General features: G+C 36.9%; 4 protein-coding genes across 6 annotated transcripts; 2 read left to right on the forward strand and 2 right to left on the reverse strand.

Annotated features, from left to right (window-relative positions):
- Positions 1 to 137: 137 nt before the first annotated feature.
- On the reverse strand, positions 138 to 9,708 carry LOC127970950 (neutral alpha-glucosidase AB-like). 2 transcript variants are annotated; one of them, XM_052573666.1, is made up of 24 exons: positions 9,545 to 9,708; positions 8,634 to 8,735; positions 8,299 to 8,407; positions 7,970 to 8,097; positions 7,615 to 7,794; positions 6,977 to 7,043; positions 6,635 to 6,716; positions 5,731 to 5,827; positions 5,463 to 5,643; positions 5,218 to 5,371; positions 4,888 to 5,123; positions 4,666 to 4,792; positions 4,291 to 4,370; positions 3,710 to 3,850; positions 3,455 to 3,551; positions 3,243 to 3,344; positions 2,699 to 2,942; positions 2,506 to 2,570; positions 2,337 to 2,413; positions 2,017 to 2,091; positions 1,815 to 1,928; positions 1,615 to 1,727; positions 1,419 to 1,519; positions 138 to 1,305 (listed from the first exon to the last, which is right to left on the reverse strand). In XM_052573666.1, the coding sequence occupies exons 1-24, from the start codon at positions 9,565 to 9,567 to the stop codon at positions 1,199 to 1,201; spliced, it is 2,802 nt and encodes a 933-aa protein (XP_052429626.1). In that variant the 5' UTR covers positions 9,568 to 9,708; the 3' UTR covers positions 138 to 1,198. The 2 variants fall into 2 exon arrangements, with proteins under 2 accessions (XP_052429626.1, XP_052429627.1); XM_052573667.1 differs by lacking the exon at positions 9,545 to 9,708 and adding an exon at positions 9,105 to 9,344.
- A 199-nt stretch (positions 9,709 to 9,907) lies between these two features.
- ints5 (integrator complex subunit 5) lies at positions 9,908 to 14,491 on the reverse strand. Its single transcript, XM_052573665.1, has 2 exons — positions 14,216 to 14,491; positions 9,908 to 13,297 (listed from the first exon to the last, which is right to left on the reverse strand). Exons 1-2 carry the CDS (start codon positions 14,290 to 14,292, stop codon positions 10,273 to 10,275), a joined length of 3,102 nt encoding a protein of 1,033 aa, XP_052429625.1. The 5' UTR covers positions 14,293 to 14,491; the 3' UTR covers positions 9,908 to 10,272.
- Positions 14,492 to 20,428: 5,937 nt separating this feature from the next.
- On the forward strand, positions 20,429 to 22,117 carry LOC127971758 (phospholipase A and acyltransferase 3-like). Of its 2 annotated transcripts, none has more exons than XM_052574978.1 (5): positions 20,429 to 20,567; positions 20,732 to 20,763; positions 21,154 to 21,262; positions 21,335 to 21,709; positions 21,809 to 22,117. In XM_052574978.1, the coding sequence occupies exons 2-5, from the start codon at positions 20,755 to 20,757 to the stop codon at positions 21,856 to 21,858; spliced, it is 543 nt and encodes a 180-aa protein (XP_052430938.1). In that variant the 5' UTR covers positions 20,429 to 20,567; positions 20,732 to 20,754; the 3' UTR covers positions 21,859 to 22,117. The 2 variants fall into 2 exon arrangements, with proteins under 2 accessions (XP_052430938.1, XP_052430939.1); XM_052574979.1 differs by having other exon boundaries at positions 21,335 to 21,603.
- A 1,692-nt stretch (positions 22,118 to 23,809) lies between these two features.
- Positions 23,810 to 25,958, forward strand: rarres3l (retinoic acid receptor responder 3-like). The gene is made up of 5 exons (XM_052574834.1): positions 23,810 to 23,931; positions 24,279 to 24,327; positions 24,769 to 24,865; positions 25,005 to 25,273; positions 25,454 to 25,958. Exons 2-5 carry the CDS (start codon positions 24,313 to 24,315, stop codon positions 25,571 to 25,573), a joined length of 501 nt encoding a protein of 166 aa, XP_052430794.1. The 5' UTR covers positions 23,810 to 23,931; positions 24,279 to 24,312; the 3' UTR covers positions 25,574 to 25,958.
- The last annotated feature ends 922 nt before the right edge of the window (positions 25,959 to 26,880 follow it).

The following is a 26,880-nucleotide window of genomic DNA, read 5'->3' on the forward strand; positions in this document are numbered from 1 at the left end:
GCTTTAATGCCAAGATGGTAGTTTTAAATGGAATAAGCAACTATCATACAATTGTGTAGTTATGACTTAAATCACAATGTTCTTTTAATATTTTCCATGAACGTATTGCCATATAGAGATGGAGCAAAACAAACAAGTGCAGTTGGGAATGTACTTTTTATTACTATCTTATGTGAACACTCAATCAGAACTGTAGACATGATGTTTCGACTCACATTTTCAAATCTTTCAGGGTCACCCTCAAAAATGGAATGAAAAAGAGTTGGAAACCAGAGCAGAAGGGCAAGATGATCAAATGGGAATGTACACAAAGCTCTCCTTCATGAGACATTTACTTCAGTCATTTTCGCAAAATATCAACAATTTTATAATGGATGACAAAATTGACTTAAATCATCTTCCCTGTCACAGTAGATTAGAAAAGTTATAAGTGCCTGACGGTTTCATCCTGCTTTACAGGCTCAAAACATAGATCCCCTATCCACCCCAAAAACAGCATATTCAAGTTATCTAGACAACAAAAATTTTATCAATAAGACAAAATAAACTCACAGATTTAGTGGGTTATTCCCCAGTAAAACAATCCAAACCCTAGATCCCACATCAAATTAACTAACTAGGCCATAAGCAAGTAGAGCTTAATAGTAGTCTCCAGAACTAAAAACTGAACTCTTAACACCCCTGACGTACTCTTAGTAAACCATTTTTAGAGCGTTAACATTTCAGACAAACAGAATTGATTTGTGAACCTGTTGTGTTGTCTTATTTTTGCAAAATATCAATCAACTTCAGTAATGACTGGGTTTTCACTGTTCTCATAAGGTCTAAATTCAATTAACACTCTTATCTGCTGCCCTGAAAGAATTTAAATCCACTGCATGTTTCAGTCAATCTGACTTTAATACTACTTTTTCACTACACAAAATTAAAAACAGAGCTTTTGACTTTTGAATGACATTACTAAATTAAAAATGGAAAGCATTTACTGTCTGACCCTGCCAGTTGGATCCATTTCTTTTTTGCACTTAGAAATATTCTCTGATCCACTGCACCACTTGTTCACTTTTGAATTGTTGAATTTGTAAGTGCTCGATGCGTTTATGAATTAAGAGTGAATTTTTCAACTGATGAATTTTAAGTGATATTTTTTTTTAGGTCTTGTGTCATCTGGCCCGGGCCGCTGTAGAGATCCAGTGATCTACTGCAGCAGCAGGGTCCAGTCGGCCCCAGCATTCATCCCAGGTTTCCGGAGGGTTAGCACTGACATGGAAGTGTCAAACTCAAAGTCCACAGTGGTTTCTTTGCCTGTTTAACAGATCATAAGATGATTAGCATGCCATACAATCTGACACATTGAGGTCATTTCTGATGTAATACAAGACATTCTTTTTCTGATATTACAATATTCAACATCTTACCATCCACTTTAAGAAGAACCTTGCTGGGTTTGCTGGCACCCAAAATGAGAACCTTTTCAATCCATGATGATGTTAAGAAATTACAGTCTGGGCACAGGTTGCTGTGATGAAAGAAAGCATTTGAATCAAAACTACATACAGAATGGAATAAAAAAAAGTCTGGAGAATGAAGTAAAGGACATATTAATATAAATACCTGGAGGTGAGAGCATTGTTGGCAAAAGTGAGGCTCCGATGAATAAATTCTTTCTTTGTATCATAGTTAAAACTATGGCCATCATCAATGTAGAGCTCGCCTTTGGCAAATTTCTAATAAGTGTGAGAGAAAGAGAATAATTTTTATTCAATTCAATTATACTCTGTTTAATTATTTAACTGAAAGAACTTGTTCTTTACCTTAGGGCTAAGGGCCACATACAAGGTGTATGGGTCATTTTCCATGCAGGCAGAAGACCTTCGAACTCGGTCCTTCCGAGGAATGATAGAGCCACCACGCTGGAACACCGGGATCTTAAAATAAAAAATAAAAAAAACACTTTTAAAATTATTTAAAAACTCAAATTTAAATTTGTTTTCTTGACCAAGGAGAGACTCTTACAGAGCTTAGGGTGACTGGGATGTAGAGATTCTGTGCACCATTGTGTTTTTGAAAGGTGTGGACATCATACCAAACCTGAAAATAAACGAAAGGAAAAAAAAAGTAAAGAAAAAACAACAGTATGAAGCATGAGTTAATCTAATTATAATATTCAACATGCCATATACATTTTCACATTTAAGTAAATTTTTGACATGGATGAAAATAAAACATTTTAGTTTATGTCAAAGAACAACAAAACTGGTGGTACATTACTGGGACAAATTCTCATTCTAGCTAGCATTTCCTGAGAGAGATTTTGATTTCATCAACAGTATCACCTCTCCGGCTCCAGGCAGATAGGCTGTGACTCCACGAGACCCTTCCTCTGTGACTGGGTGGACCAACAAATCACTGCCTAAACAAAAAAAAAAAACAGAACGCATTACAAAATTACAGACTGATTGATTATATTTGATATTAGAAAACATTTTTTTTTAAATGTCTCACCAATTAGGAATTCATCATCAACGGTGAAAGTTGCCGTGTCCTTGGGATAATCAACCCAAAGAGGCCTGAGACAAGACAGAAAAGAAAAAGTGCACTCATGTAAAAAGTAGCAGCACTTTACTATAAGAACAATGTAGTCTGTGTGAAATAATGAACAATATCATAAGCAAGCATTCACAGGGACCTCGCTCACCTCATGACAGGCGTTCCAGTCTTATGTGCTTGGTAGAGCAGCTGGTACCAGTACGGCAGAAGAGCATAACGCTGGCGGATCACCTCCCGGATGAGCGCTGTGTTCTCCGGCCCAAAGAGCCAGGGTTCCCTGCGTGTGGTGTCTAGATGAGCATGAGCACGGAAGAATGGCTGATACGCACCCGTCTGATACCAGCGAACCAGAAGCTCAGCGCTGGGATTCTTAAAAAAGCCACCAACATCAGCTGTATGCAAGAAGAGAGAAATGGTTAGCAGCATGATTACAAAATACAGGCATGTAAAGTTGCACACATGTCCACTGTTTTGTGTGTCATATTCATATAGTAGACTATTTAAATTATACAATTCTCTATCCATTGTGTGATTGATATTAGATGTTTTGACCAGTTTGATAGTGCCTTCGGCTACAAATTAAACCACAATGATTATTTTACTGTGTTAAAACACATTTTCCCCTCAAAATCAGCAAAGAAATAAAAGTTTGTGTCTAGTTACTACCACTGAGTACACAGATAATTACTGACCTCCACAAAACGAGACGCCCACAAGCCCAAGACTGAGACACATGGGAATAGAAATCTTGAGATGGTCCCACTCAGCTGCATTATCACCAGTCCAAACAGCACCTGATGAAAACACGAACCCAAATGTTTCTTTCACACAACATGTACAATAAAATAAATCACAAAGTCTCAAACTTTTATTTCCGTGTGCAAAATCAACCACATAAATTCACCATATCTCTGAGAACCAGCAAAAAAGGCTCTGGTCAGAACGAAAGGCCTTTCAACTCCACCAGATCGCTGAGTCTGACCTTCGGCAGTGGCCATTTGCTGCATCATACAAAGATAAAAGAATAACATGGAATCTGAAAAAATATTTAACGCAGGTGGTAGAGTATAAAATTATTGTAACAATATTATTTATTTTTGTCCCTTCTCTTCACATGGTTATAAAATATTCCACATTTTACCACGCATGGTTTCCTCACCACATAAAGTCCATAGATATTGTGGATGTCTCGGTGCTCCCACTTTCCATGCAGTGCATCTTTGTGCATAGTGACCTCAGGCCCATTGAACACAGACGGCTCATTCATGTCATTCCAAGTAAAGAGATTCTCCATCGAACCCTGAAAAGCAACATGTGAAGTTTTAGGATTTGTTTGGCCAAATTCGGAGCAGGACATTGGACCATTAAGATTTCACAGTGGAATGGAAACCAATGATTGACACAATGCCCTTCACAGTCTTCTGCATGCATTTTTATTTTTTTATTTTTTTTGAGCGGAAGCACTTTACACTTTTTGAAATATGTCATATGTAGAAGGGAAACGCAGCACAAGACATAAAAGCATCACCACATCCTGCCTGGGCTAGAAGCGGGGAAAAAAAGAGCTACAGCTACAACATCTGCTTCAATCATTTATTTGCAATTACTAGAATAGAATAAGAAGGAAATCAGTCAAGTTAACACTCTTTTTGGTCACGGGCATTATGATGTAACAGTTTCAGATCCTTCTCCTGGTTTAGGGTTTTCACTCTGACAAGATTGAGAAGAGACATTTCTTACCTCATACTGGTCATAAGCGAACATGCTGGCCCACCAGGCCCGCATTTCTGGATTGGTAAAATCTGGGTAACCCGAGTTTCCTGTGATAAGACCAGAAATGCATTTGCACAATATATGGAACATCAAACACCACTTTTTTTAATTAAGTGAAATTATTTAATTATGGTTCAAAAGATTCGGGTCAGTTTTCTTTTTTAAAGAAATGAATGCTTTTACTCATTAAGGATGCATTCAATTGATCAAGAATGAGAGTAAAGACTTTTACATTGTTACAAAATAATTATATTTCCAATAAATGCTGTTCTTTTAAACTTTCCATTCAAAGAAGTCAAAAATATTAAGCAATACAACTACATTTAAAAACAAACGTCCCACCTGGCCAGCACCAGCCTTCATAATTCCTGCCATCTTTGTTCTTGACATAAAAGTCTTTTGAAGTAATCTCATTGTGGATCTTGTAGCCACTATCAACCCTGATGTGGGGGTCTACTATAGACACCATCTGTTCAAAACAAGATCATCATCACAACGGAATCCTTATGGAATGTTTAGAAGAAATCAATACCATACTGTAGCTCTACAAAAACTGTGGCTGACCTTGCGTCTCTTGTCCATTAGGCCCTGAAGCATCTCTTTAGGCTGAGGGAACTTGTGGGGATCCCAGGTGAAGTAGCGCTTGCCATCTGCATGCTCAATATCAAGCCATATGAAATCATAAGGGATGTCATGTTGGTCAAAGCCCTGATCCACTGACTTCACATCTTCCTGGTCATTATAATTCCAGCGGCACTGGTGATAGCCCAGACTGGCGAGGGGAGGGAAAGCCTGGGTGCCTAGAAAGTGAAAAAAAAAAAAATCCCCATTATATTTCTGACTCATGCCTGAAGATGGTTTAAGTGTAGGTCAGAGGTCATAGGAGACATTTACCTGTGAGAGAGGCGTATTGGGAGAAGACATCTGAGGGTTTGGGCCCAAGCATGATGAAGACGTCGATGATACCGCTCTCAGAGATCCAACGGACGTCCGTCTGTGGCTTCTCACTTGAACCTTGAACAAAGTCTAGCATCTTACCAAAGACAGTCTGACAGAAAGACAAAAGTAACAATGAAGTTATGAGATAGTTGTAAAATACACAAGAGATAAGAATAGAGAGAAGCCTAGTGGCCTCTTACCTTTCCCGCTGTATTAGAACTGATGTCTACCCAGGTCTCCGCTGCATTAAGCCAGAAAATACCCATGGTCCTCTGTGTATTATGAGCTAGCATGACAGGTATGGATCCATATAAGGCCATAGGGTTATAGAGCTCATACTGAAACACATCTAGGTTATACAGCCTGTATGGATCACCACCACTACAAAACAAAGACAAACAAAAAACCTTGCTTACTGATTTCATAGGACATGTATTTAGATTTCGGTGCATTAATATGTATACTCACTCTGTAGTTTTGAGTTTTAGGTCATCAGCATGCTCTGGAATACCGTACACATGTTCAACACCAGGCAAGGAGAAGTCTAAACTTATCGATGTGGGGCCTGAAGAAAATATTTATAAATATATATAAACATTTAATTATTGTTTGATAGTGTAATAAAAATGAAGATAGCCTTGGGCCATCAATATGCTACAGTGTACTCTAAAATGTTAACTACATTAACTGTATGCACTATTGTTCGAATGTTTGGGGACAGTAAGATTGCTGTTGTTTTTAGTTTTTTGTCTGCAAGGATCCAGCATTGATCAAATGTGACAGAGACATTTACAATGTTGGAACAGACTTACATTACAAATGAATACGGTTCTTTTTAATGATCAAAGGGTCTTATCCCAGTTTTCACAAAAATATTGTAGCACAACTGTTTTCAATAAGCAGTATACAATGTTTACAATAAGCAGTAAATCAGAACAATTTATGAAGGATCATGTGACACTGAAGACTAGTGTAACGGCTGCTTAAAAAAACAATTTTTCACAATATAAGTGTTTTACTGTATTTGATCAAACAGTGTAGATACTTTCAAAAAAAAAAAAAAAAAAAAAAAAATGTAGTGTACACATTTGCAGTCTTTCTCTTCTGGAAAATCAGACCAAAAATATTTAAAACTCATATCACTACACAGGCTTTTGTCCAGTCAAACTATTTATAACAATGTAATCATTTATGACAGTGATGCAATCAAACTTAACTTTACTAGCTACTAAACTTAAAAAAAAAATAAAAAAAATAAAAAAGGTGATTACACCCTTCAAGGTGCTTTCTGTTTCAATAGAAACCATGTGAACACCAATTTACAATCTGCACTTGTCAAGTGATTTCATGGAAGTGTAATGTAGGACCATACCATTCGGTTTAGTATCTGTGTGAGACTTAAACGTCTCTTCCCACAATCCATCTTCCTCTTTATCACTCTCTCCACCCTCATCCTATTGTGTGGGGGGAAAAATTGTGTTTATTCTTTGTTTCAGTTTTCAATGTGATGCTTATCAGTTCACACTTCTTTAGTTACTATAATACTTTCACACATATCAGTGTTGCATAACCGCTACATAAAGCTGCTAAACCAGATCAAGTAAAGCAACCGGACATGTTGGTTCTAACTGAAGACGTGGCAAGATGACACTGAATCAGGTTCTAGTGTTATTTACCCAAGCACACCCACAAATGCATGAAAACAGTTACAGACCTTCTCCTCTTGCTGTTGATCTCCATCTACACTCTCTTTAACCTCGGCACCATCTGTTTGTGCTTGCCTTTGATAACACAACAAACATACAGACACAAAAGAGAGAATAAGAATAGTAGTAAATCATTGGCATTCATCACGTACATTTATAAAATCTCATCCACTCTGAAGCAAACTATCCTATACGCTGTCCTGCTTATGGGAGAGGACAGGGAATTATTTCAACCTAAGCACATGTTGAAACAACTCTGGGGTGAACTACCCTTTTAATTCCTTGTAGTAATAGCATTTTTTTTTTTGTCAACTACACTACTGTTCAAAAGTTGTGCGTCAATAAGAAATACTCGTTTCTGAGGATCATGTGACACTTAAGACTGGGGGATGGCTGCTGAAGCCACAGGAATAAACAGCATTTTTAAATATATTAAAATAGAAAACGTTTTTTTTATTGTAATATTGCACAATATTACAGATTTTTCTTTATTTTTAATTAAATGTAGCCTTGGTGAGGATAAAAACAAACTAGCAAAAAAATAAAAAATAAAAACCTTATCGACTCAAACTTTTGAACAGTAGTAGAGGTATTCTTCATAGGCTTCCAAATAAAGCCCATTTTAGGAGAAAAGCTCAATACTCACGTGTCCTTGTGAAGACGCAGGTGCTCAAAGGCCAGCAGGCCACGCGAGTTGAGAGATAGCAGCACCTCTGGTCCCTCCATGATGTCCAGCCTAAATGGACGGGCACTAACAATCAACCTCTGATTCTCTACTCCCAGAGACAACACAACGCCATTATCATCCTTGGACAACACTGAGAGACTGGAGAAAGAGAGATACGGAGAGAGAAACAAAGACATACCAGGGAATCAGATGCAAAAAAAAAACAAAAAAGCAGAAACGAGCTGAGGTTACTCGGAGGAACACAATAAATCATGCATGTGTTCGACTGTTCTCTGAATGTCATTGTGAACGCTCAGATCAGAGACACACTCACGGCTCAGTAGGAGGCTCTGCTATGAGCACGTCTGGAACCTCAAAGCGCGGCTTCAGAGGTTTCAGCTCATTTATTTTCACCCGCGTCATATTCCCCTGCAGTCTGTACAGCTCCAACAGCAAGTGCACCTGCAAAAAGCATTAGAGTGATCATCCAAAATCCTGGCCTTTGAGCAGGGACATAATCCCTGAACATGTAACAAGAAGGACAGACCAACTTCCTCTCTGATTTGGCTGTAAATGGAACCAGATAATCCACTGAATATCAAGAAATTTAACAAGGGGATTAAAAATATTTTACAAATTTCAGAATGAGAGCATGAAACGGACCTTGTTGTTGTCATTGATGAGCTGGAGGGTCAGTCGGGAGTCACTGAGCTCCAAAGTTTCCAGAAGAGCTCGATATGGGGACTGACCTGGCTTGAGTGCCCGTTGACGTCTATGGACAAACAGAGGGAAAAAAAATAATTCCATCTCTGCAGCCTTTGCAGACGCAAGTCAAGAACTCTCTCAACCACCAAAACAGAGTATATGGTGGATAACTTCAATTTTACAGAATACAGAATAATACTATAATCTTTCACAGGATTCTTAACATGCAATCCTAGTTGCACACTGTACAGTTCATCTGTAGTGTAGTGATTAACAGTATAACTCTGACATACTTGCAGAAAGCACTCTGATCACAGGTTTTAAAGTTTCCCCGATCCACAGCAAAGGCGCTGGTGAAAAACAGAAACACACAGACCACAGACAGCAGCCCCATCCTAAAAAAATAAAAAAAAAGTACAAGAGGAGAAAGTTTTGAAGTAAAATAATTTACTGCTTTTGATCGTATTAGAGTAGTTAATGGGCAGGGTGGATTAACAATAAGAATCAGTGCTATGTTCACTTCCTTATTTTATGAGATTATAGCTTCCATGATTTAACAACTTTTTATACTGAGCTATTTTTTATATTTGAAAAAAAAAAAGGTTTAACTTCTTGCACGTGACACAATCTGGTGTCAGCTGAGAAGGCATTAGATGCACGTAAAATAAAGTGCCCATGGTCAATTAAAATAATAATTAAAACAGCGGCGTTTTCTCAAGGAATGTATTGTTTATTACTCGTTCGCTCCATAAAGTTTTACTTACCTTAATTAAAACATACCGGTGAAATTTTGGTCTCAACTAACGTTATATGCTGGATAAAATAATCTGTAAGGTCTTCAGATTTTATCTAGCAATACAATTTCGACCCCCGATTTGAATATTTCTTAAAATCTATCAATGCCAGCACATGGAAAAAAAAGATGCAATGCATGCGCAAATAATCCGTGCGATATAAAATATAATCGTGAGCTGTATAAAGACATCAAGGTCTAATGAATTAAAAGATGACTCGTCAAAAGGCCGGCGATGGCTCAGCCACGCATTCACAATCTAACGTTATATTTGTTTCCTCGTTCAACACCTGCAGCAGCTTTACAGCCCAACTCTCACACGAGCTGCCCGCCAGTTCGCTTAAAAGAAGGACGGGAATTTCTTACAAATTAATAACGAATTTATATGATAGCTTAAAGTCTTTGTTTTACCTTTCAATGGAGATAACCGCCATCTTGGACACACAGCATTAAGCCCAGCCTCCCGGAGGTCGGTTGGTTTGCGTGTTTGCAGGAACACTATTGGGTAACAACCGAATCCCCACAGGCCGCACTTACAATGGAAACCAACCCATCTGACGTGTATGCTTGTGATGAAACTACATTATATTACAGATAGGCCGGGATCATTCAGCACAGCTGTGGTTCATTTCATGTTCATTTGATGATGAAAATTAGACATGACCTACATTAATAGCATAAATTCTGTATGCCATTGGTTAATCCCGTGCAGTTTTATGTAACTTTTACTTTTCGTAAAATTGATATTTCTGCAAAATAAACAACAGAATAAGAGGCATTTTAATGCATTTTTTATTTTTACAGTTGCCCACCCAACAACATCAACAGAGACAATGTGCAGAATTGCAAAAACAGAATTTTTGATCACACTGCCTGGTTTTCAGTGCTTAAAAATTCTACAGAAAGCTAGACAATATAAATGCTAGATACAAAAACAGATGTGATGGTTAACAGACAAGCAGTTCCCTACACGGTCACAATTAGGCTTTGAAGTGGTTTTCTGTTACTATTTTTTGACACTGAAAACTCTTAAAATGTAGAAATATCAACTTAACAGTTAAGATAACAATATGTAGAAAAATATCTTAATCCAAGAAGTCTGTGACCTCAGAACACCACTTCTCATAATTTGACAGTTGTCAAATTTGAAACCTCCAACAAAGGTGTCCCAGGCGGTCAATGTTCTTATGCAGAACACTATGGATGGGTGCAATATAGCGTGCAACATCACCGTCCCGTGAAAAGTCCCGAAAGAAAAGTCCTTGGTCAGCACAGAAGGTGAATTTTTGCGGCATTGGGCTGTTCCCCCGCATGTACTCCCATACACCCAACAGCAGAAGCCTAACTTCAAAGGGTGAGATGTGAGGGAAAACCTCATGGATGTTACTCAACACTGGTGGTAGTAGCTGACCTTCACCCATACATGATACGAGCAAACAGGAGGTCTGAAGGTGCCAGGGGGAGTCCAACACTGATGGTTCCCTTGATGCTTCCCAGTGAGCCAGTAAAGTGGAAAGTAGACCTCTTAAAATGACGGAGCAGTAGCACAGAGCTGGACGTCCAGCTGCAACAACACGGAGAAGATGGAACAGCACAGGATTTCCTTCGAAGCAACGACGAATGTGTATGTCTCGCTCAACTGTGGTTTTAGCATGTTCTTCTGGAGGCCAGGACAGTTCTCCATTTGCTACATCTGGACATATGTTCTCCACCAGAGTTACAGCAATTACCTTTGCAGCCTCAGCATTAATTGGGGGAAGTTCATCAGAAATGAGAGGTTCACTGGCAGGGAAGCGGCCATTAGTGGTACCTCCAGCAGAACCATTTCTAGCATTGCCACTAGGGCTTCCTCCACCTGAACTACAACACTGAACCATGACCGCAAACAAGGTCTGCATATTCTGATTGACTCTATCTGGGTCAGGTTGGGAAGGGGTGTACGGAGGTTTCAAACCCTTTCCAATTACTCCAGCATGAAACACAGACCACACGTTACCCGAGAAGTTAACAGAGGTGCCAAATTTGCAGTTGATGTCCAAGAGGGAGACGCCCAAGTCTGGAACAAGGTTGGATGACTGTGTGGTGTCATCACCTGGGTTCTCCTGCAGACCTCCAAACAAATCTCGGTTGCCTCTGTGCAGGGCTCCCTCCACTAGTTGTTGCAGCACAGCTTTAAGCGTTAAGGGAGAGTAGGCTGCAAGACGTGACAACAGTCGCATGGAGTAGCCCACCTCCTCTTCCCCTACCCTAAGACTTTCCCCTTGCTGTCGTAAACACACAAAGAAGTGTGACACTGCCGCTCTACATATCAGCAACAGATGAGCTGGAGAGCAAGCTCTGGGAAGCTGGCTACAAGAAAGCAGACGGACAGCTGCCTTGGATACAACTGTGTCGCCATGAAGAAGCAAAGGGCAGAAATCCTGAAGGTGGTTGGAGATGGCAACTCTGACTTGTGCGGCCATCGATGACTGAGCCGAACTCCCCGTTGCAGCCCCTCCATTTTTCCGATCCTCATCTTGGCTCTGTACCGCAGTACCCAGGTTGTTCAGGAGCTGAGCTAACTGTTTGTTGTCAAGGGTTTGAGTGTGGATCTGGGCAACACAGCGGGCTATTGTTGACGGAAGCAACCCAGAAAGTGAAGTGGAAAGTGGGGTATACAATTGCGAGGCCAGAGCAAGCTCCTCTGGGTTTCGGGCTTGGGTAAAGAGCTGACACAAAGCTTCAGTGGCCACGCTCGGGCCACCATACACAGATAGCAGATACAGGAGCTGATGCAACCAGAGGTGCCTCTTCCGCTCAAGACGGAGGGTTTCGGCACACAGATCACCTATGTTTTCCTGGAGCTCCTCTAGAAATGGGATCACTTGCAGCATTGCTGGGGCAGCAGAGGACTGTGGGAATGGTTCATCACCCTCTGGTCTGTTGTGCACCAACTTGTGAAGATGTAGCAGAAGCATTTGCAGTAAGCGGTCACAGGCTTCTCGAATACTATCATGGGGAGAGGGTGTAGGGCCTGATATGATCACTGACGATGGTGTAGCAGTGTCTGCAAGGAACTTCAGCACCCTAGCTCCACCTGAAGGGCTTTGGCTTATGAGATGCACTGCTAGACTCAACATATTCTCGAGCTCCTCCCGGGGAAAGGCCTGGAACTGAGCCTGTAGTTGAATTAGCACAGGCGGTCTGAGGAACTCCACCAGTTCTGCAGAAACGGCACCAAGGAGAGTGGGGGAAAGAGCAGCCAGTTGAAGCAAAAAAGGTACAGTGGCCCTACGGAGATGAGGGGAGTTCTCCCACCCGCCTGCCCCGGATGAATGTGGGGGTACATTTTGAGGGGGCGGAGACAGACTATCCTGAAACATCCTGAGAAGCTCTTTCTTGATGCTATCAGAATGTCTGGAGGCCAAGTGCCCCAGGATACCAACCACTGAGCCTATTTTGGGGACTCTGCTGCTCTTGTCTATTGGCTGCTGTTGGTTGATCTTCTCAGCAGAGGAATATCCGTGCGCATAAAAGTCTTTGAGGCCACAAGCCAGCACCCTGCTGATGATGGTGCCAGGAAAAGCTGAACCAATGTGGGCAACGACCCAATCAAAATGAGGTGAGTGCTGGACAGAGGTGTCCAACAAGGCATCCACACAGGCATCGGGGCACCAGGCCAACATGGCCGCTAGACACTGGGAGTAGCACTCCATAAGTGAGCGAGTGGCTGCGCATGACATCCAAAGCTGCAGCAGCTCATTTAGGCTGGACGAGTGAGGAGCCGCTCTTCGTCCTGCATGCTTGCTGCTAAGCTGACCAAGAAGGTCAACAGCCCATGTGGACACAAGAGGAGCCCAAGCTTTAGGACTAAGCTTGATAAATTCAGAAAGTACTGCATGGATTTCTTTAATAACGTCCTCCAAATTGGATACACTGGTGCTGCCTCCTCCACTTGTACTGTTACCACCATTTTCACCTTCTGCCTCCAAGTCTTGCAGAAAGGCTGCAACATATTCATCATACACTCCCCTTAAGTGCTCCAAGACGGCTCCACGGCAGGCTGGGACAGTTCGAAGGAGGCGCACTGCGCAGCGGGCATGATCCCGAACGCTGAGTTTACGTCCCTGCGTCTGGTCAACGCCACTGATGAAAGCTTTGATTTCTAAAGCCAGCTCTTGAGGACTGATGAAAAAGAAAAAGGACAGTTAGAACACACAGAAATTAAATGTAGCACACATTTTGCTGATTTTTCATGATTTTTCTATATTGAGTATATTCAGAAATAACATGTCTAGCAGTCACAGCAGTATAACATGCTATCCATCATTTAATACTATTTAAAAACATTCAGTTTTATGACTGGTAATTGAGAAACAACATGGAATATTTATAACTTTAAAATAAGCTGTCACATATTTTATAAGTTATAAGTGCAAATAATTTATGAAGGAAATATCTAAATATATTGTAGCCAAAACAATGGCTTGATATATTTTACAGCTGTGTTGATTAAATAACTGTCTCATATTAATTTTAGGTTGTAACTGTTGCTGAAATATCTTTTATAGGCTAACTAACCCATATACAGTGGGACTCCATGCCACATTTTAGGAATGCTGTCAATATATGTCAATGTGTTCCATACACTGTATTCTGGGCAATAACTGTACAATTTTCTATTCATAAATATACAGAAAACTGCATATTTACTAGTGCTTTAGCAATGTAAAACCGTTTATAACGACAGGAAATTTTACTGAACCTGAAATAACAGAAATGCATTGACAGAGAAGGCAACACATGATATTGTATGTAAAATGGATATACAGTTACAATGGGGATTTATGCTCCCAGTAGTTTTTATTTATTTATCTACCTTTACTAACATACTGGACTGAACATAGCAAACACCTGCTCTTTCTATCATTTATATAAATCAGACTAAATAAACCACCTTCGTTCATGCCAGTGAAAAGATAAATATTTTGTTCATCATTCCGATAACAATGCAGTTTAATGCAAATAGGAATTCCTTCCATAAACTGATACAAAGTTTTATAAGTTATTGGTAACATGTATGATTATTATATTACTGCTCACCTGTAATTGTTTAGAGGAGTGTGGCAGTGAGAAGTCTGCATGGCTGACAAGGCATTCCCCTCGAACATCGCAGACATCGTTTATGATGAGCTTAAGCCAAATACTCCATGCACAATATTTAATCTACATAAAAAACAACTAATACAATGGCAGAATACGAGGGCAAAGGGGCAGTATTTTCAACTTTCGGCAATTTTTTAACACCGTTTCATCGACCGGTTCACTAAACACCGGAAGTTCTCGTGTATTCTTTCGTCAGAGGGAGAATGACGAATTTGCTACACTTATCGCCCTCTGTAGTTTAGGAGTTATTATTGTCAAAGCACTCAAAACCTTCCTTTGAAAGAAACTGCACAATGGGCTGAGTGTTTGATGATGTTATGATGACAGAAAACGCTTTCTCCCGTTGTGCTTTTCACAGTTGAAATGGTTAACTCAGGAATAAACCCTGGGAAATGTAATCTCGGGTTATTTTATTCCTGTTCATATTTTATGCTTGATTAATTTTAGATCACATACTGCATATTTCTAAAGTTAAAAGTTACAGTAAAAGTAAAAGTTATTTACCTTTTTATAAGACCAAAGTAAAAGTTATTTACTTATTTATAAGTCCAATAACATTGAGCGCCCAAACAGTTCCCAGCAGGTGCGTCAATTATTTATAAGAACTAATAATTTATAAGTCCAACATTGGAAAAGTTCCCACTCTAAACTTTGTTAGTTTGTTTTGTAGGAAGACCGAAGTGAGATGCTCCTATAACATCTTTCCGATGATTAAAATGAATTTAATCAAGATAGCCTTTACATTAATGTTCCCATGGTCCCAAAAATGTATTATGTCTTTGTAACAGGAAAGTGAAAGTTTGAAGTTGCCATGTCAAAGGTAAATATTTTAATCAACTGGAAGAAAATTGACCATGGTTTTACTACAAAAACAATAAACCAAAAACATGATTACTTGATTTTTACTACAATAAAACCATGGTTAAGGGAAATCTCACGTTGCAAATAGATATTTTTGTGCTGTTGTTGAGCTATACACTAAAGTGATTGTTTTGCTCTGTTATTGTTTTACAGTAAAAGAGATCCTGCGTGCAGTTTCACTTTTGCTGGATTTTACAAGTACAATAGTATTGCGTTATATCAGGCACCTCCCTGTGAGTCACTTACATTCCTCAAATGATGTCTATTGATAATTAACCTAAAGTGACAATTAAGTCATCATTTACTCACCCTGGTGTTGTTCAAATGTCATATGCTCTTCTTGTTTTTTTTAGACCACATTCATTGTATTGTTCATTGTATTGTTCACTTGATGTGCTTTTTAAGTCTCATGACTGAGTTTACATTTCCATTTCTTTCAGATAGCTGAACCTGCTCAAGCTGGGTCAAAGTATGATGTCAGTAATGCACACACACACACAAAAAGCCACAATGGAGAAAGAAGGACTTTATCAAGTAGTTGGCAATAATGATCGATTACCATTATTGATTATTAATTGATGTCATCTACCTTATGGATGAAAAATAAAATATATATTTATAATATAGATAATACATCTGTGGTCTACAGATTTCTTTTAAAAAAAAAATTTCTAATGACCTTTCAAAAACTTTTATAACTGTCTAATACAATCAAAACTTGACCAAATTGTTTAAACCTTTATTAATTTGGATTTGTAGCCTACATCAGCAGACTTTATCATGCCTATAAATACATAAAAAAAGCACCACAAGTTGTTCCTTTATACAGATAACACAGTTTAACAAGACGGATAACAAACAGGACTTCCGTCCATAAACTGAAGCAATGTTTCATCAGCTGTTGGTAACCTGTGTGATTGTTCACCAAATCATTTATGTGTGTATGTATTCCATGCATAATATTTGATTTACATACAGAATAAATACTGCAAATGTAGAAATGTCAAGGGAGAGTTTCGATTTGAACCATTTCAACACCGTTTCAATTATTGACTCAACACAAAACATTATTTAGCCATTGGGAACATTACAATACACTTACCACTCTTTGAAATGTAGGAGAGTTATTATTATCAGAATATTAGGTGCTCAACATTGTCCTTGACAACACTACATAAAATGGAGTGAGTCCCAAAATTATCCACTGCATATTTCTAAATCCTAGGTTAAAGGGTTCATGTAATGCGATTTCAAGTTTTCCTTTCTCTTTGGAGTGTTACAAGCTGATTGTGCAGAGTAAGGTAAGATCCCTGAAGTTGCAAAGACTAAAGTCTCAAAGCCAAAGAGATATTCTCTTTCAAAGTTAAGACTCATAAAAAGTCTATTGAGGTGTAACTGTAAAGTAACAAGAAAACAATGATTCCATAGTCCACTGACAAGTCTTTTCTTTCTCTTTCTCTCTTTGATGTCACACATGTATTTTTCTACTAGATATCTAATGCACTTTTATAACTGTGTATTATAAGCAAAATATAGAAAGCTGTATATAGTGGCATCATGAACCACCATCAGAAGGACGCATCCTAGTAAGACTGCATATCTAGACTGCCATCAAGCTCCTTCGAAGGACATCTTAACTTGATGGCTCTATGGTAGTCTGTTTGGCATCAGTTGTATCCTTCATGTATCCCTCACAATTATTTTTTTGTTTAAAACTGAAAATGACTATTGCCCTGTCCGAATACCCACACTTGCAGTCTTGGCCACTTGGGAGTGCGTGCACGTGGCAGGAACGAAGTGTGCAAGACTAAATCCAGAGGGGTATTCAAGTCTTAGTGTATCCCATTATGCATCATGTTCTGTAAATAAATCGTGAGACTTTTTGCCAAGATCTCGCAAGAGGTCAAAGAAGTTTATACACTGTAAGTTAAATATTAATGATAATTTTATATATCATTTGGCAGTAAAACAAAATATTGAATATTTTATTGGTGCAAATATGAGTATATTTATTTGTACAACATTTGCAATTGCTTTTCATTACTCAATTAGAAGTACTGCAAATTAAATTGTTGTCTGTTGGACTACTGAAGTTTACTTTACAGTGGAAAGTACTGAAAATAAAATAAACTTGGATCAAAAACAGGAAGTATGTTGTATAAGTTGTCAAGTGCAAAGACCACAAGTGTGGGTATTTTGGACAGGGCATATGGTTCAAGATAACTAGTTAAAATAAGGGAATAATATGTTGCTTCAGTCCAAGTGTTCATTATAGTCGACTTGGAAAAAAACACTGCCCACTTCACTGGCCCCCTATTGACTGTTCATGCTTAACATGATAGTTTAACCCAATCCTACACATATTATCAAACATGGACTTTAATTAATTACATTTTCAAAAATTAAGTACTTGTTATTTTTATATATATGGCTCTTGTTATATATATAGAAAAACAAGAGCAATAACATAAGAGTAAAAACATTACACAGTATGAGGATGTAGTATGTAGGAGAAGACCTCAACAAAATCTTTGTAGGCACATATCTTTTATGTTTTTTAAGGCACATGACTGAGTTTACATTTCCATTTCTTTCAGATAGCTGAACCTGCTCAAGCTGGGTCAAAGTATGATGTCAGTAATGCACATAATGATAAATGACTTTATCAAGTAGTTGGCAATAATGATTGATTACCATGTCATCTACCATATGGATGAAAAATAAAATATATATTTATAATATAAATAATACATTTGTGCTCTACAGCCTTTTTCTAAAAAATGCATCTTTAATTACTGTCTAATACAATTAAAATTTGACCAAATTGTTAAAACCTTTATTAATTCTGACTTTTAGCCCACATCAACAGACTTTATCATGCCTATAAATACATAAAACCGAGAATCGGGACAAAAAACACCATAATGAAAGTAAAAAGGAACACCATAAGTTGTTTCTTATTTCAAAATCTTTCTAAAGGGTTAATGTGATGTGATTTCTAAGATCCCTTAGGTTGCAAAGACTAAAGTCTCAAAACCAAAGAAATATTCTTCATAACTCATAAACTCATAGACTCTAAAAAGTCTATTGAGGTGTAACTGTAAAGTAACAAGAAAGCAATGAGTCCATAGTCCACTAACAAGTATTTTCTCTCTCTCTCTCTCTTTGATATCACACAAGTATTTTTCTACTAGATATTTAATTACCTTTTAAGCACTTTTATAACTGTGTATTATTCCCTCATAAAAGGGCTCATTTAAACACACCCCACATGTCTACGTCACTATGTGGAAATATTTGTGTAATGCCACTCAAATGTTCACGCAAAGAAAGAAGGTGTGGTTTCAGTAACCGCAGTTAGTGTTGAAGCAGTCATGTCAGAGAGATGTGTGTTTCTAGGCCAAAGCAAACACACTGTATTTGGCCTTCAGAAAATAGATGCATTTCGGAACCTGAAAAGATGACTTACAAGTTACAATAGAACAGGAACATATTTTATGGATGACTGTTTTGTGAACTTAGGAGAGTAAGTAAGTAAGTAAGTAAGTAAAATTTATTTGTATAGCACATTTCACAGATAAAAATCACAAAGTGCTTCACAACAATAGTTAGAATACACAACACTTATAAGGAGAGGAGGTCATTCTGACTTTGATACGACAATCAGGCGCTTCTGAATCAGCTACTAAGTATGTTTTGATATTAGTTTACGTATTTGCTATTGAATGTTTAAATGCTAAGTTTTGTGCATCACGTGTGTGTGTGTGTGTGTGTGTGTGAGGGGGGGGGGGGGTCAAATCACAGTGGAGTCAGATGTCTCTTTGTAAATATAATATTATACAACTATATTAACGGATTTACAGATGGAAACAGTCTTAATTGGTTTCTTTTTATATGAATAAAAAATCGTATTAACAAAAAAAATTGAATTTCTATTTCAAAAAGCAAAAATAAAGAATTGGTTTTACTGTACTTACACTTATGGATATGAAATTTAGCAAAAATGTAAATTAAATGTAGAATGTAGTATTCTTTAGTTTTATTTAAAGGGATATTAGTAAAACCAAATAAAACATGTTCTAAGCACAAAGAAAAAGGGGGGTCAATGTTATCAATTATAAATCTAGTCAAACCTTTCCAAAATATTTTAACGTAAGAGTAATATGCTACCAAAATAAACAAGACAGTTTCAGTCCTCATATTACAAAAATAACAATTCAAATCAATATTCTTTTTAAATTTAACAAGAAAATTAGAGTAATATCTATGTAAAATTTAAAAAGTTACTTCATTCACTTGTTTTTTTCCACTTGGTATTTGTTTGGCGAGGTCCAAATGTCCTTCTGTAATAAACCTTTAACTAATCTGTTTCAATAAATTATACAGTTTGGAGAAGAAACAATGTATTTTTAAAGTAAGGAACGAACAGTTTTGTTAACTTTCATATTTTTAGTGGCAATACAAATTTTCCTAATATAAGTATGAAATAAATCAAATGCAGATGGGGGTGTACTGTTTTGGGTATCAGCTCTGATTAGGTAGCCTAATACCTTTAGGGAGAAAAGTTATGTTTATATAACAGAGACCAAGCCAGAAACATTGGCTTATGGAAGCATGATACGCTTAAAGGAATTTGATCAATTTTGTGGGGAAAGGGGCAGTATTTGCAACTTTAGCCAATTTTTTCAACACAGTTCCATCCGGTACCATCGAACGGTTCACTAAACACCGGAAGTTCTCGTGTATTCTTTCGTCAGAGGGAGAATGACGAGTTTGCTACACTTATCGCCCTCTGTAGTTTAGGAGTTATTATGGTCAAAGCACTCAACACCTTCCTTTGAAAGAAACTGCACAATGGACTGAGTGTTTGATGATGTTATGATGACAGAAAACGCTTTCTCCCGTTGTGCTTTTCACAGTTGAAATGGTTCAGGAATAAACCCTGGGAATTGTAATCTAGGGTTATTTTATTCCACGTTCCGCACTGTTCATATTTTATGCTTCATTAATTTTAGATCACATACTGCATATTTCTAAAGTTAAAGGTTACAACACTGGAAAAGTTGCCACTTTACAGTAGTTGTCCACTCTGGTTTATCTTAAACGTACTAAAAGCAGTCTTCTGGATGAAAATAATAATAAAACGTCCATAAAAGTGTAAATATATTTTCAATTGTTTCAGAAGAACACCAATAACTTTTAAGGGCGTGTCTATCTGGAATGAATGTTTCTGATTGGTCGAGTAGCGCTATATATGCTCTGATTTTACTTCAGCACCATCATCACTGCGACTGCTGCGTACTTGTAAGTATAATACCCTAATTAGTTAAGACCGCAGTGTAACTTTCCTACTCAATTATCAATACTTTGTTCAAAGCATGGATCGTAGAGCGCAAACTTTGTTAGTTTGTTTTTAAGGAAGACCGAAGTGAGTTGCTCCTACATCATCTTTCCGTTGATTCAAATGAATTTAATCACGATTACATTAATGTACATACAAAGTGATTGATGTAATTTAGATAATATGTTCCTTCAATTTTCGAGATTTAAATTGTCCTATGAAAAAAATGCTTTATTGTGTGTTTCTAACAGGAAAGTGAAAGTTTGAAGTCGCCATGTCACAGGTAAATATTTTAATTGACGGGAAGAATATAATCCATTAAGAAAATTAACCATGGTTTTACTATAAAAACACGAACCAAAAAACATGATTACTACTTGATTTTTACTACAATAAAACCATGGTTAAGGGAAAGTTCACATTGCAAATATATATATTGGTGCTGTTGTAATACACTAAACGGATTGTTTTGCTCTTTGCGCTTATTGCTCAAGGTCTGTCCCAAAGTAATTTACAGTAAAAGAGATCTTAGTTTCACTTTTGCTGCATTTTATCTAGGCTAAGTACAATAGTATTGCGTTATATCAGTGAAACAATATAAAAAAAGCCTTACAGATTACTCTATTTACCTATTTATTTATTTCATATATTTTCGCATCGTATTGTCTCATAGCACGAGAAAAAGCCAGAGCCTGGAGACCTTATTGAAATCTTCCGAGGCATATATCAGCACTGGGCTATTTATGTTGGTGAAGGTTATGTGATTCACCTGGCTCCTCCCTGTGAGTGTTTTACATACATCAAATTATTTTTATTGAGCATAACTTGAATACGAAACATTACATTTCTTTCAGGTGAATATGCTCAAGCTGGAGCCTACAGTATGATGTCAGTATTAAATGATAAAGCCAGAGTGAAGAAAGAAGAGCTTTATAAAGTAGTTGGCAATGATGATTATCGTATCAACAACCTTCTTGATGGGAAATATGATCCACGTCGTGTTGAAAAGATTCTACGGGATGCACACAGTTTTGTGGGAAAAGAACTTCCATATTGTCTCATTAGTGGGAACTGTGAGCACTTTGTTACAGAGCTGAGATACGGAAAAGCGGAGTCCCGACAGGTACAGCTGTGTGGCATGACCTGGCATATTGAGATTATTCACACAAGTACTGTAACTGAATTACTCATAAATGTCTCAAATTGTCTCAGTGCAAATCACTGGATTGGTATGTTTTGTGATAAAATGTTTTAAATTGATTTACATCAATTTATTGTCGCAAAAGCAACAACTTTTTAATTTAAATATTTTTTGTTTATTCTAATAGGTACGAGTCAGCGTGACGGCTGCAGCTGTAGGTACTGGTGCAGTGGCTAGCATTGGAACCGTTGCTTATTTCATTTCAAAACTTTTGGGTTCAAAAGACAAGCAGACACAATGAATATAACTAATGAAATAAAAACTGGTACTGTATTATTTAAAGCCAGTAAATTGGTTGGTGCCTTTTATTATCTTTAAATAATAATAATTAAAAAAAAAAATTGGCAAAGCCTTTGTTTTATGATTACAAATGGAGAGACTATTATAGAATGTAAAGTCTACTGAGGTGTAAAATAACTCAACAATAAAGCAATGAGTCCATAGTCCACTGACAAGTCTTTTCTTTCTCTCTCTCACTCTCTCTCTTTGATGTCACACATGTATTTTTCTACTAGATATCTAATGACCTTTCAAGCACTTTTATAACTGTGTATTATAAGCTAAATATAGAAAGCTTAATATAGCGGCATCATGAACCACCATCAGAAAGACCTGCGAGTCATTTACATTCCTCAAATGATGTTTATTGATAATTAAGTCAAATCTTTCCAAAATATTTTAACATAAGAGCAATGCGAAAATAAATGAGACAAAGTTTCAGTCCTCATATTACAAAAAGAACAATTCAGATCAATATTATTTTTAAATATAACAAGAAAATTATTTACTGGGTAATATCTATGTAAAAGTTACCTCCTTCACTTGTTTACCAATAGTATTTGTTTGGCCAGGTCCAAATGTCCTTCTATAATAAACCTTTAACTAATCTGTTTCAATAAATTATACAGTTGGGAGAAGAAAAATATATTTTTTAAATAAGGAACGAACAATTTTGTTAACATTCATACTTCTAGTACGAATACAAATTTTCCTAATATAAGTATCAAATAAATCAAATGCAGAGGGGGGTGTAATACTGTTTTGGGTATCAGCTCTGAATAATGCTCTCCGAACTCCGAATAAGTGAGTAACATGCCTTCTTGATTCAATAATTCAAAAACCAATTTGTAAAAAATTATTTATTTTTATATAATATATTGTAACTTTAATATGGGTATTAAAGTTATGTTTATATAACACACCAAGCCAGTAACATTTGTCTATGAAAGCAGGATTCGCTTAAAGGAATTTGATACATTTTGTAGCAGCAAATCAAGAGAAATCTAAGACCCCCTAATTTAGAAAAAAATATTAGGTATGCCCCAATTCCATAAAAAAGGATTTAGAGTGAAAAGTATAATCCAGTTAATTTTAAAGGTGTTATTTACTCATTATTGTAGACTTTTTTTTAATGCTTTATTTAGTGACGATTCACATACAAATGAACAATAAAAGCAAAAATATAATTACTGTATATTCAACCTGACAATAATTGTGAAAAAAAGGTAAATACTAAATAAATCAACAAACATAAAAAAAAAAATAAGAACTATTTACAGAGGGGTATTAAAAACAAATCCATATCTCCAACTACAAAATAAGTATACAAAAGTCCTTAAAAAGGATAACGTTTCAAGGCTTTACAACAATATAGTCTTTTTTGCTTTAGAGTTCCTTACACATTCCATCACTTTAAGATTTATTATTGTAGACTTCCTAATGGACTGCGCTTGTCAAAAGACGCGTTTGGGAGAGGCGGGGCATAGAGGACCTACAATAATGTACAGTATTTGAAAAATAATGTGCTTTTGAATATTAAAGCACGTCAACATATTCTGTTATACCAAATACACAAAATGGTGATCTTTTAAAAAAGCATCATATGAACCCCTTAAAGTTGATTAAGTCAGTGACATGCATTGACACTGGCCTGCTGTAACTATTTGTCCAACAATGGAAAAGTGGCCACCGCCACCTAAATGTACTCCGGCTCTTATAAGTCTTCTGAAACGTACAAAGAAATTAGTCCTGATGGCACTGATAAAACATAAGTGAAATTGTTTATATTATAAATTCGAACAGCAATATCGCTTTAAGGATGTCCACCAATGATCTCTCTCAGCGCTGAGTGACCCTGCAGCTGATTGGTCGACATCAACAGTCAGTGGGTTTGCTCTATGATGTTATTTTTGCTTCAGACGCGCATAACGTTACACGGATTGTAGCTCACCGAGACAAACATCATTATCTGTAAGTATGATTCATTCTTTATACCACAGGGTTACTTACTTATCACGATTACGGAATGAAGACCGCCGAAGCCTGGATAGTTTGTCTGTTTGTTAATTGTGCATGACGTCAGCTTGTCGACTCTGTTCCTACAACCTGCCATTATTTTTTCCCGATGCGCCAACATTATTATATTCACTTACATAGAAATGTGATTATTGTCATTTTCAGAATATGCCCCATATTCTAAACTCTAATTCTAAATGCCCCATCTAAACCTCATTTTGTATGTAATAAACGACATGTATAATGTAGGCAAATATTTATTTGTGTCCGGATCACAAATGTCGTTTATGTGTCTCTCATAGGAGAAGAGTAAAAACAACAGTTTTTGAGGTTGTCATGGCACAGACAAAGGTAAATGAATTTTAATAATCTGAAACGAACTGAATTGTAACAGTAAATGGCGAAAATATCATGTTAGTGCTGTTGTTATTTAATAAATCTCAGTGTTTGGTACTGCACAGTTAGGTAATTGTGTAGGCTTATTGCTCAAGGTCTGTTATGGAGCAATTTTAATATTATAAGCTGCAGAGAATGTTTAAAAGTGTATGAGACAGGACTTTGTTTTCATCGCCAACAGAAAGAGCTCTGTCGAGAGCTTATGTCTTTGCACATTTACTTTTATGCAAAGTAACAAAACCAAAACCAAAACACTTTCGCTTTCTTTTTCTTTTCTATTCTGAAGTGCAATAATATCTGTTATTTGAGTCAAACAGTATGATATATTATTGCCAATCTAAATTACTTTTTAACAAAATATGACATCTTATATTGTGTCCCTTGTATGATCAACAGCCAGAGCCTGGAGACCTTATTGAAATCTTCCGAGGCACATATCAGCACTGGGCTGTTTATGTTGGTGAAGGTTATGTGATTCACCTGGCACCTCCCAGTGAGTATTTTACATGCATCAAATGATTTTCATTGAGCTTAACTTACATTGAATCTGAAATATTCCATTCAAGTCTCAAGAATGACATGTAATGGTCAAGCACTTCACAGACTGTGTTTTTGCTTTTCGTTCTCTACAGCTGAACATGCTCAAGCTGGAGCCTACAGTATGATGTCAGTATTATGTGATAAAGCCAAGGTGAAGAAAGAAGAGCTTTATGAAGTAGTTGGCAATGATGAATATTGTATCAACAATCTTCTGGATGAGAAATATGAGCCACGTCCTGTTCAAGAGATTCTACGGGATGCACACAGTCTTTTGGGACAAGAACTTCCATACTGTGTCTTTAAAGGGAACTGTGAGCACTTTGTTACAGAGCTGAGATATGGAAAACCACAGTCCCGACAGGTACAGTTTGAACATCTCAGAAGTAATAGTGTGAAGTAGTGAATAGTGCTTTCAGTAATTTCTCCCAAATAATTTGAAAATCACAGTATTGCAGCACTGTTTAATATTGATATAGTCATTAGTGATGGGTGCTTTTCTTATACAGTGAATTAATATAATACTTTCTGTCCATTGTCATAGGTGCGGAAAGCGGTGGAGATCGGTGTTGGAGTTGGTCTTGCTGCAGCAGCTACCTTTGCCGTTTTTGCTGCTGCTGCTGCCATGTTTGGCTCAAAAGACAAACAGAAACAGAACAAGTGAAGACTGCGGATTGAAGAAGTGAAGGCACAGTTGTGGAAACTTTGATATTTAAAGTCTTTAAAATGTTTCTAACATTTAACAGAAATAATTAAAACATTTAATGTATTGATTAGGCAGGCTTAGTTTTATGAGCACAACTGGAAATATTCCTAAACAGAACACAAGAGATGGTCAGCAACCAAACAAAACCCCATCTGTTCTGTTGTTTGATAACAGTGGTGCATTTGCTACTGACAAATCTCTCATTACACACATTTCTCTTTCTACTGGTTTCCTATTAACACTTCAAGCACTTTAGTAGTATATAATAAAAAAGAGCACTCCTAAAATAAACTGCCACTGTTGCTATTTTTGTGCCATTAAATATTTGACATCATATACAGTACTAAGTGTTTGTGTATTTCTCAATGTGATTATACCATACCAGCATATCTTAGATGTTACTTGTTAAATGAATTCAGTTGCTCCATGGTGCAAGACTATCAATTACACAAGAAAATGTAAAGGTTTCTACATAGCCTACATAGCTTGCCTGCCTTACATCAGCTCAATGGGACCTTTGTTACCATTTGCTGGACTAAATTCTTCTGACAGTAAAGCAGTGGGAAGCTTAGCAATTGGATAACCACATCAGAGACATTGTGTTTAATATCTCTAATGGATCAAATCAATATTGATTACCACAAAATGTCATTTTGATTATTCAGGGTTTCTGCAGGATGTTTAAGCTCAAATTTAAGATTGTTTTTTAAGACCCGAACACATAAAATGAATACAATATGAGCGGGGTAGGGCAATGTCTACAGTACCATATTAAACCGTAAAATTACTGTAAAAAGCATAATTTACAATTCAGATACAAGTTTACACAAAAACTAAGTTTTATAAAATGCTGAACTTTAAATTTCAGCCTTTAAAGTCAAAATTATTCAATAATATATTAATTTAAACAATTATTATCAATAAATTATTGATGTATTTTGTGATACTGATAAAAAAAGATAACTCCAAAATATTCCTAGATTTTATCGATAAAAATAATTAGATTATATTTTACTGAGAGTGGTATTGTGCTGATATCTTAAGGACTACCGTGGACAGCTGACTCCTGAATTTTTTGTTATGTTCTACATATTCTGTGTGGTCAGTTCACAGCAGTAATAGAAATGAATAATTTTCATCAAGTTTTATGGGCATTTTTATCTTTAAGTTTTTTTTTTTTTTTCTAAAAGTGTGCACCATCTTTTGTCAGATTCTTGCATTTGGCTTGTTACCAAGCAAATTAAATCAGTATCAACAGAATTTAT

This window comes from Carassius gibelio, chromosome B14 (genome assembly GCF_023724105.1).
Source record: "Carassius gibelio isolate Cgi1373 ecotype wild population from Czech Republic chromosome B14, carGib1.2-hapl.c, whole genome shotgun sequence".
NCBI classification, from domain to species: Eukaryota; Metazoa; Chordata; class Actinopteri; order Cypriniformes; family Cyprinidae; genus Carassius; species Carassius gibelio.

Excerpts from the sequence above, each read along its gene's own strand:
- LOC127970950 (XM_052573666.1), bottom strand. The coding sequence starts at position 9,567 with ATGGCGGTTATCTCCATTGAAAG. Across the intron at positions 8,736-9,544 it reads GCGGTTATCTCCATTGAAAG|GATGGGGCTGCTGTCTGTGG; the intron begins GTAAAACAAAGA and ends TTATTTTTTTAG. Across the intron at positions 1,728-1,814 it reads ATGTGGCCCTTAGCCCTAAG|AAATTTGCCAAAGGCGAGCT; the intron begins GTAAAGAACAAG and ends CACACTTATTAG.
- ints5 (XM_052573665.1), bottom strand. The coding sequence starts at position 14,292 with ATGTCTGCGATGTTCGAGGGGAATGCCTTGTCAGCCATGCAGACTTCT. Across the intron at positions 13,298-14,215 it reads ACTCCTCTAAACAATTACAG|TCCTCAAGAGCTGGCTTTAG; the intron begins GTGAGCAGTAAT and ends CTTTTTCATCAG.
- LOC127971758 (XM_052574978.1), top strand. Across the intron at positions 21,263-21,334 it reads GATTCACCTGGCTCCTCCCT|GTGAATATGCTCAAGCTGGA; the intron begins GTGAGTGTTTTA and ends CATTTCTTTCAG. Across the intron at positions 21,710-21,808 it reads CAGTGCAAATCACTGGATTG|GTACGAGTCAGCGTGACGGC; the intron begins GTATGTTTTGTG and ends TTATTCTAATAG.
- rarres3l (XM_052574834.1), top strand. Across the intron at positions 24,866-25,004 it reads GATTCACCTGGCACCTCCCA|CTGAACATGCTCAAGCTGGA; the intron begins GTGAGTATTTTA and ends CGTTCTCTACAG. Across the intron at positions 25,274-25,453 it reads GAAAACCACAGTCCCGACAG|GTGCGGAAAGCGGTGGAGAT; the intron begins GTACAGTTTGAA and ends CCATTGTCATAG.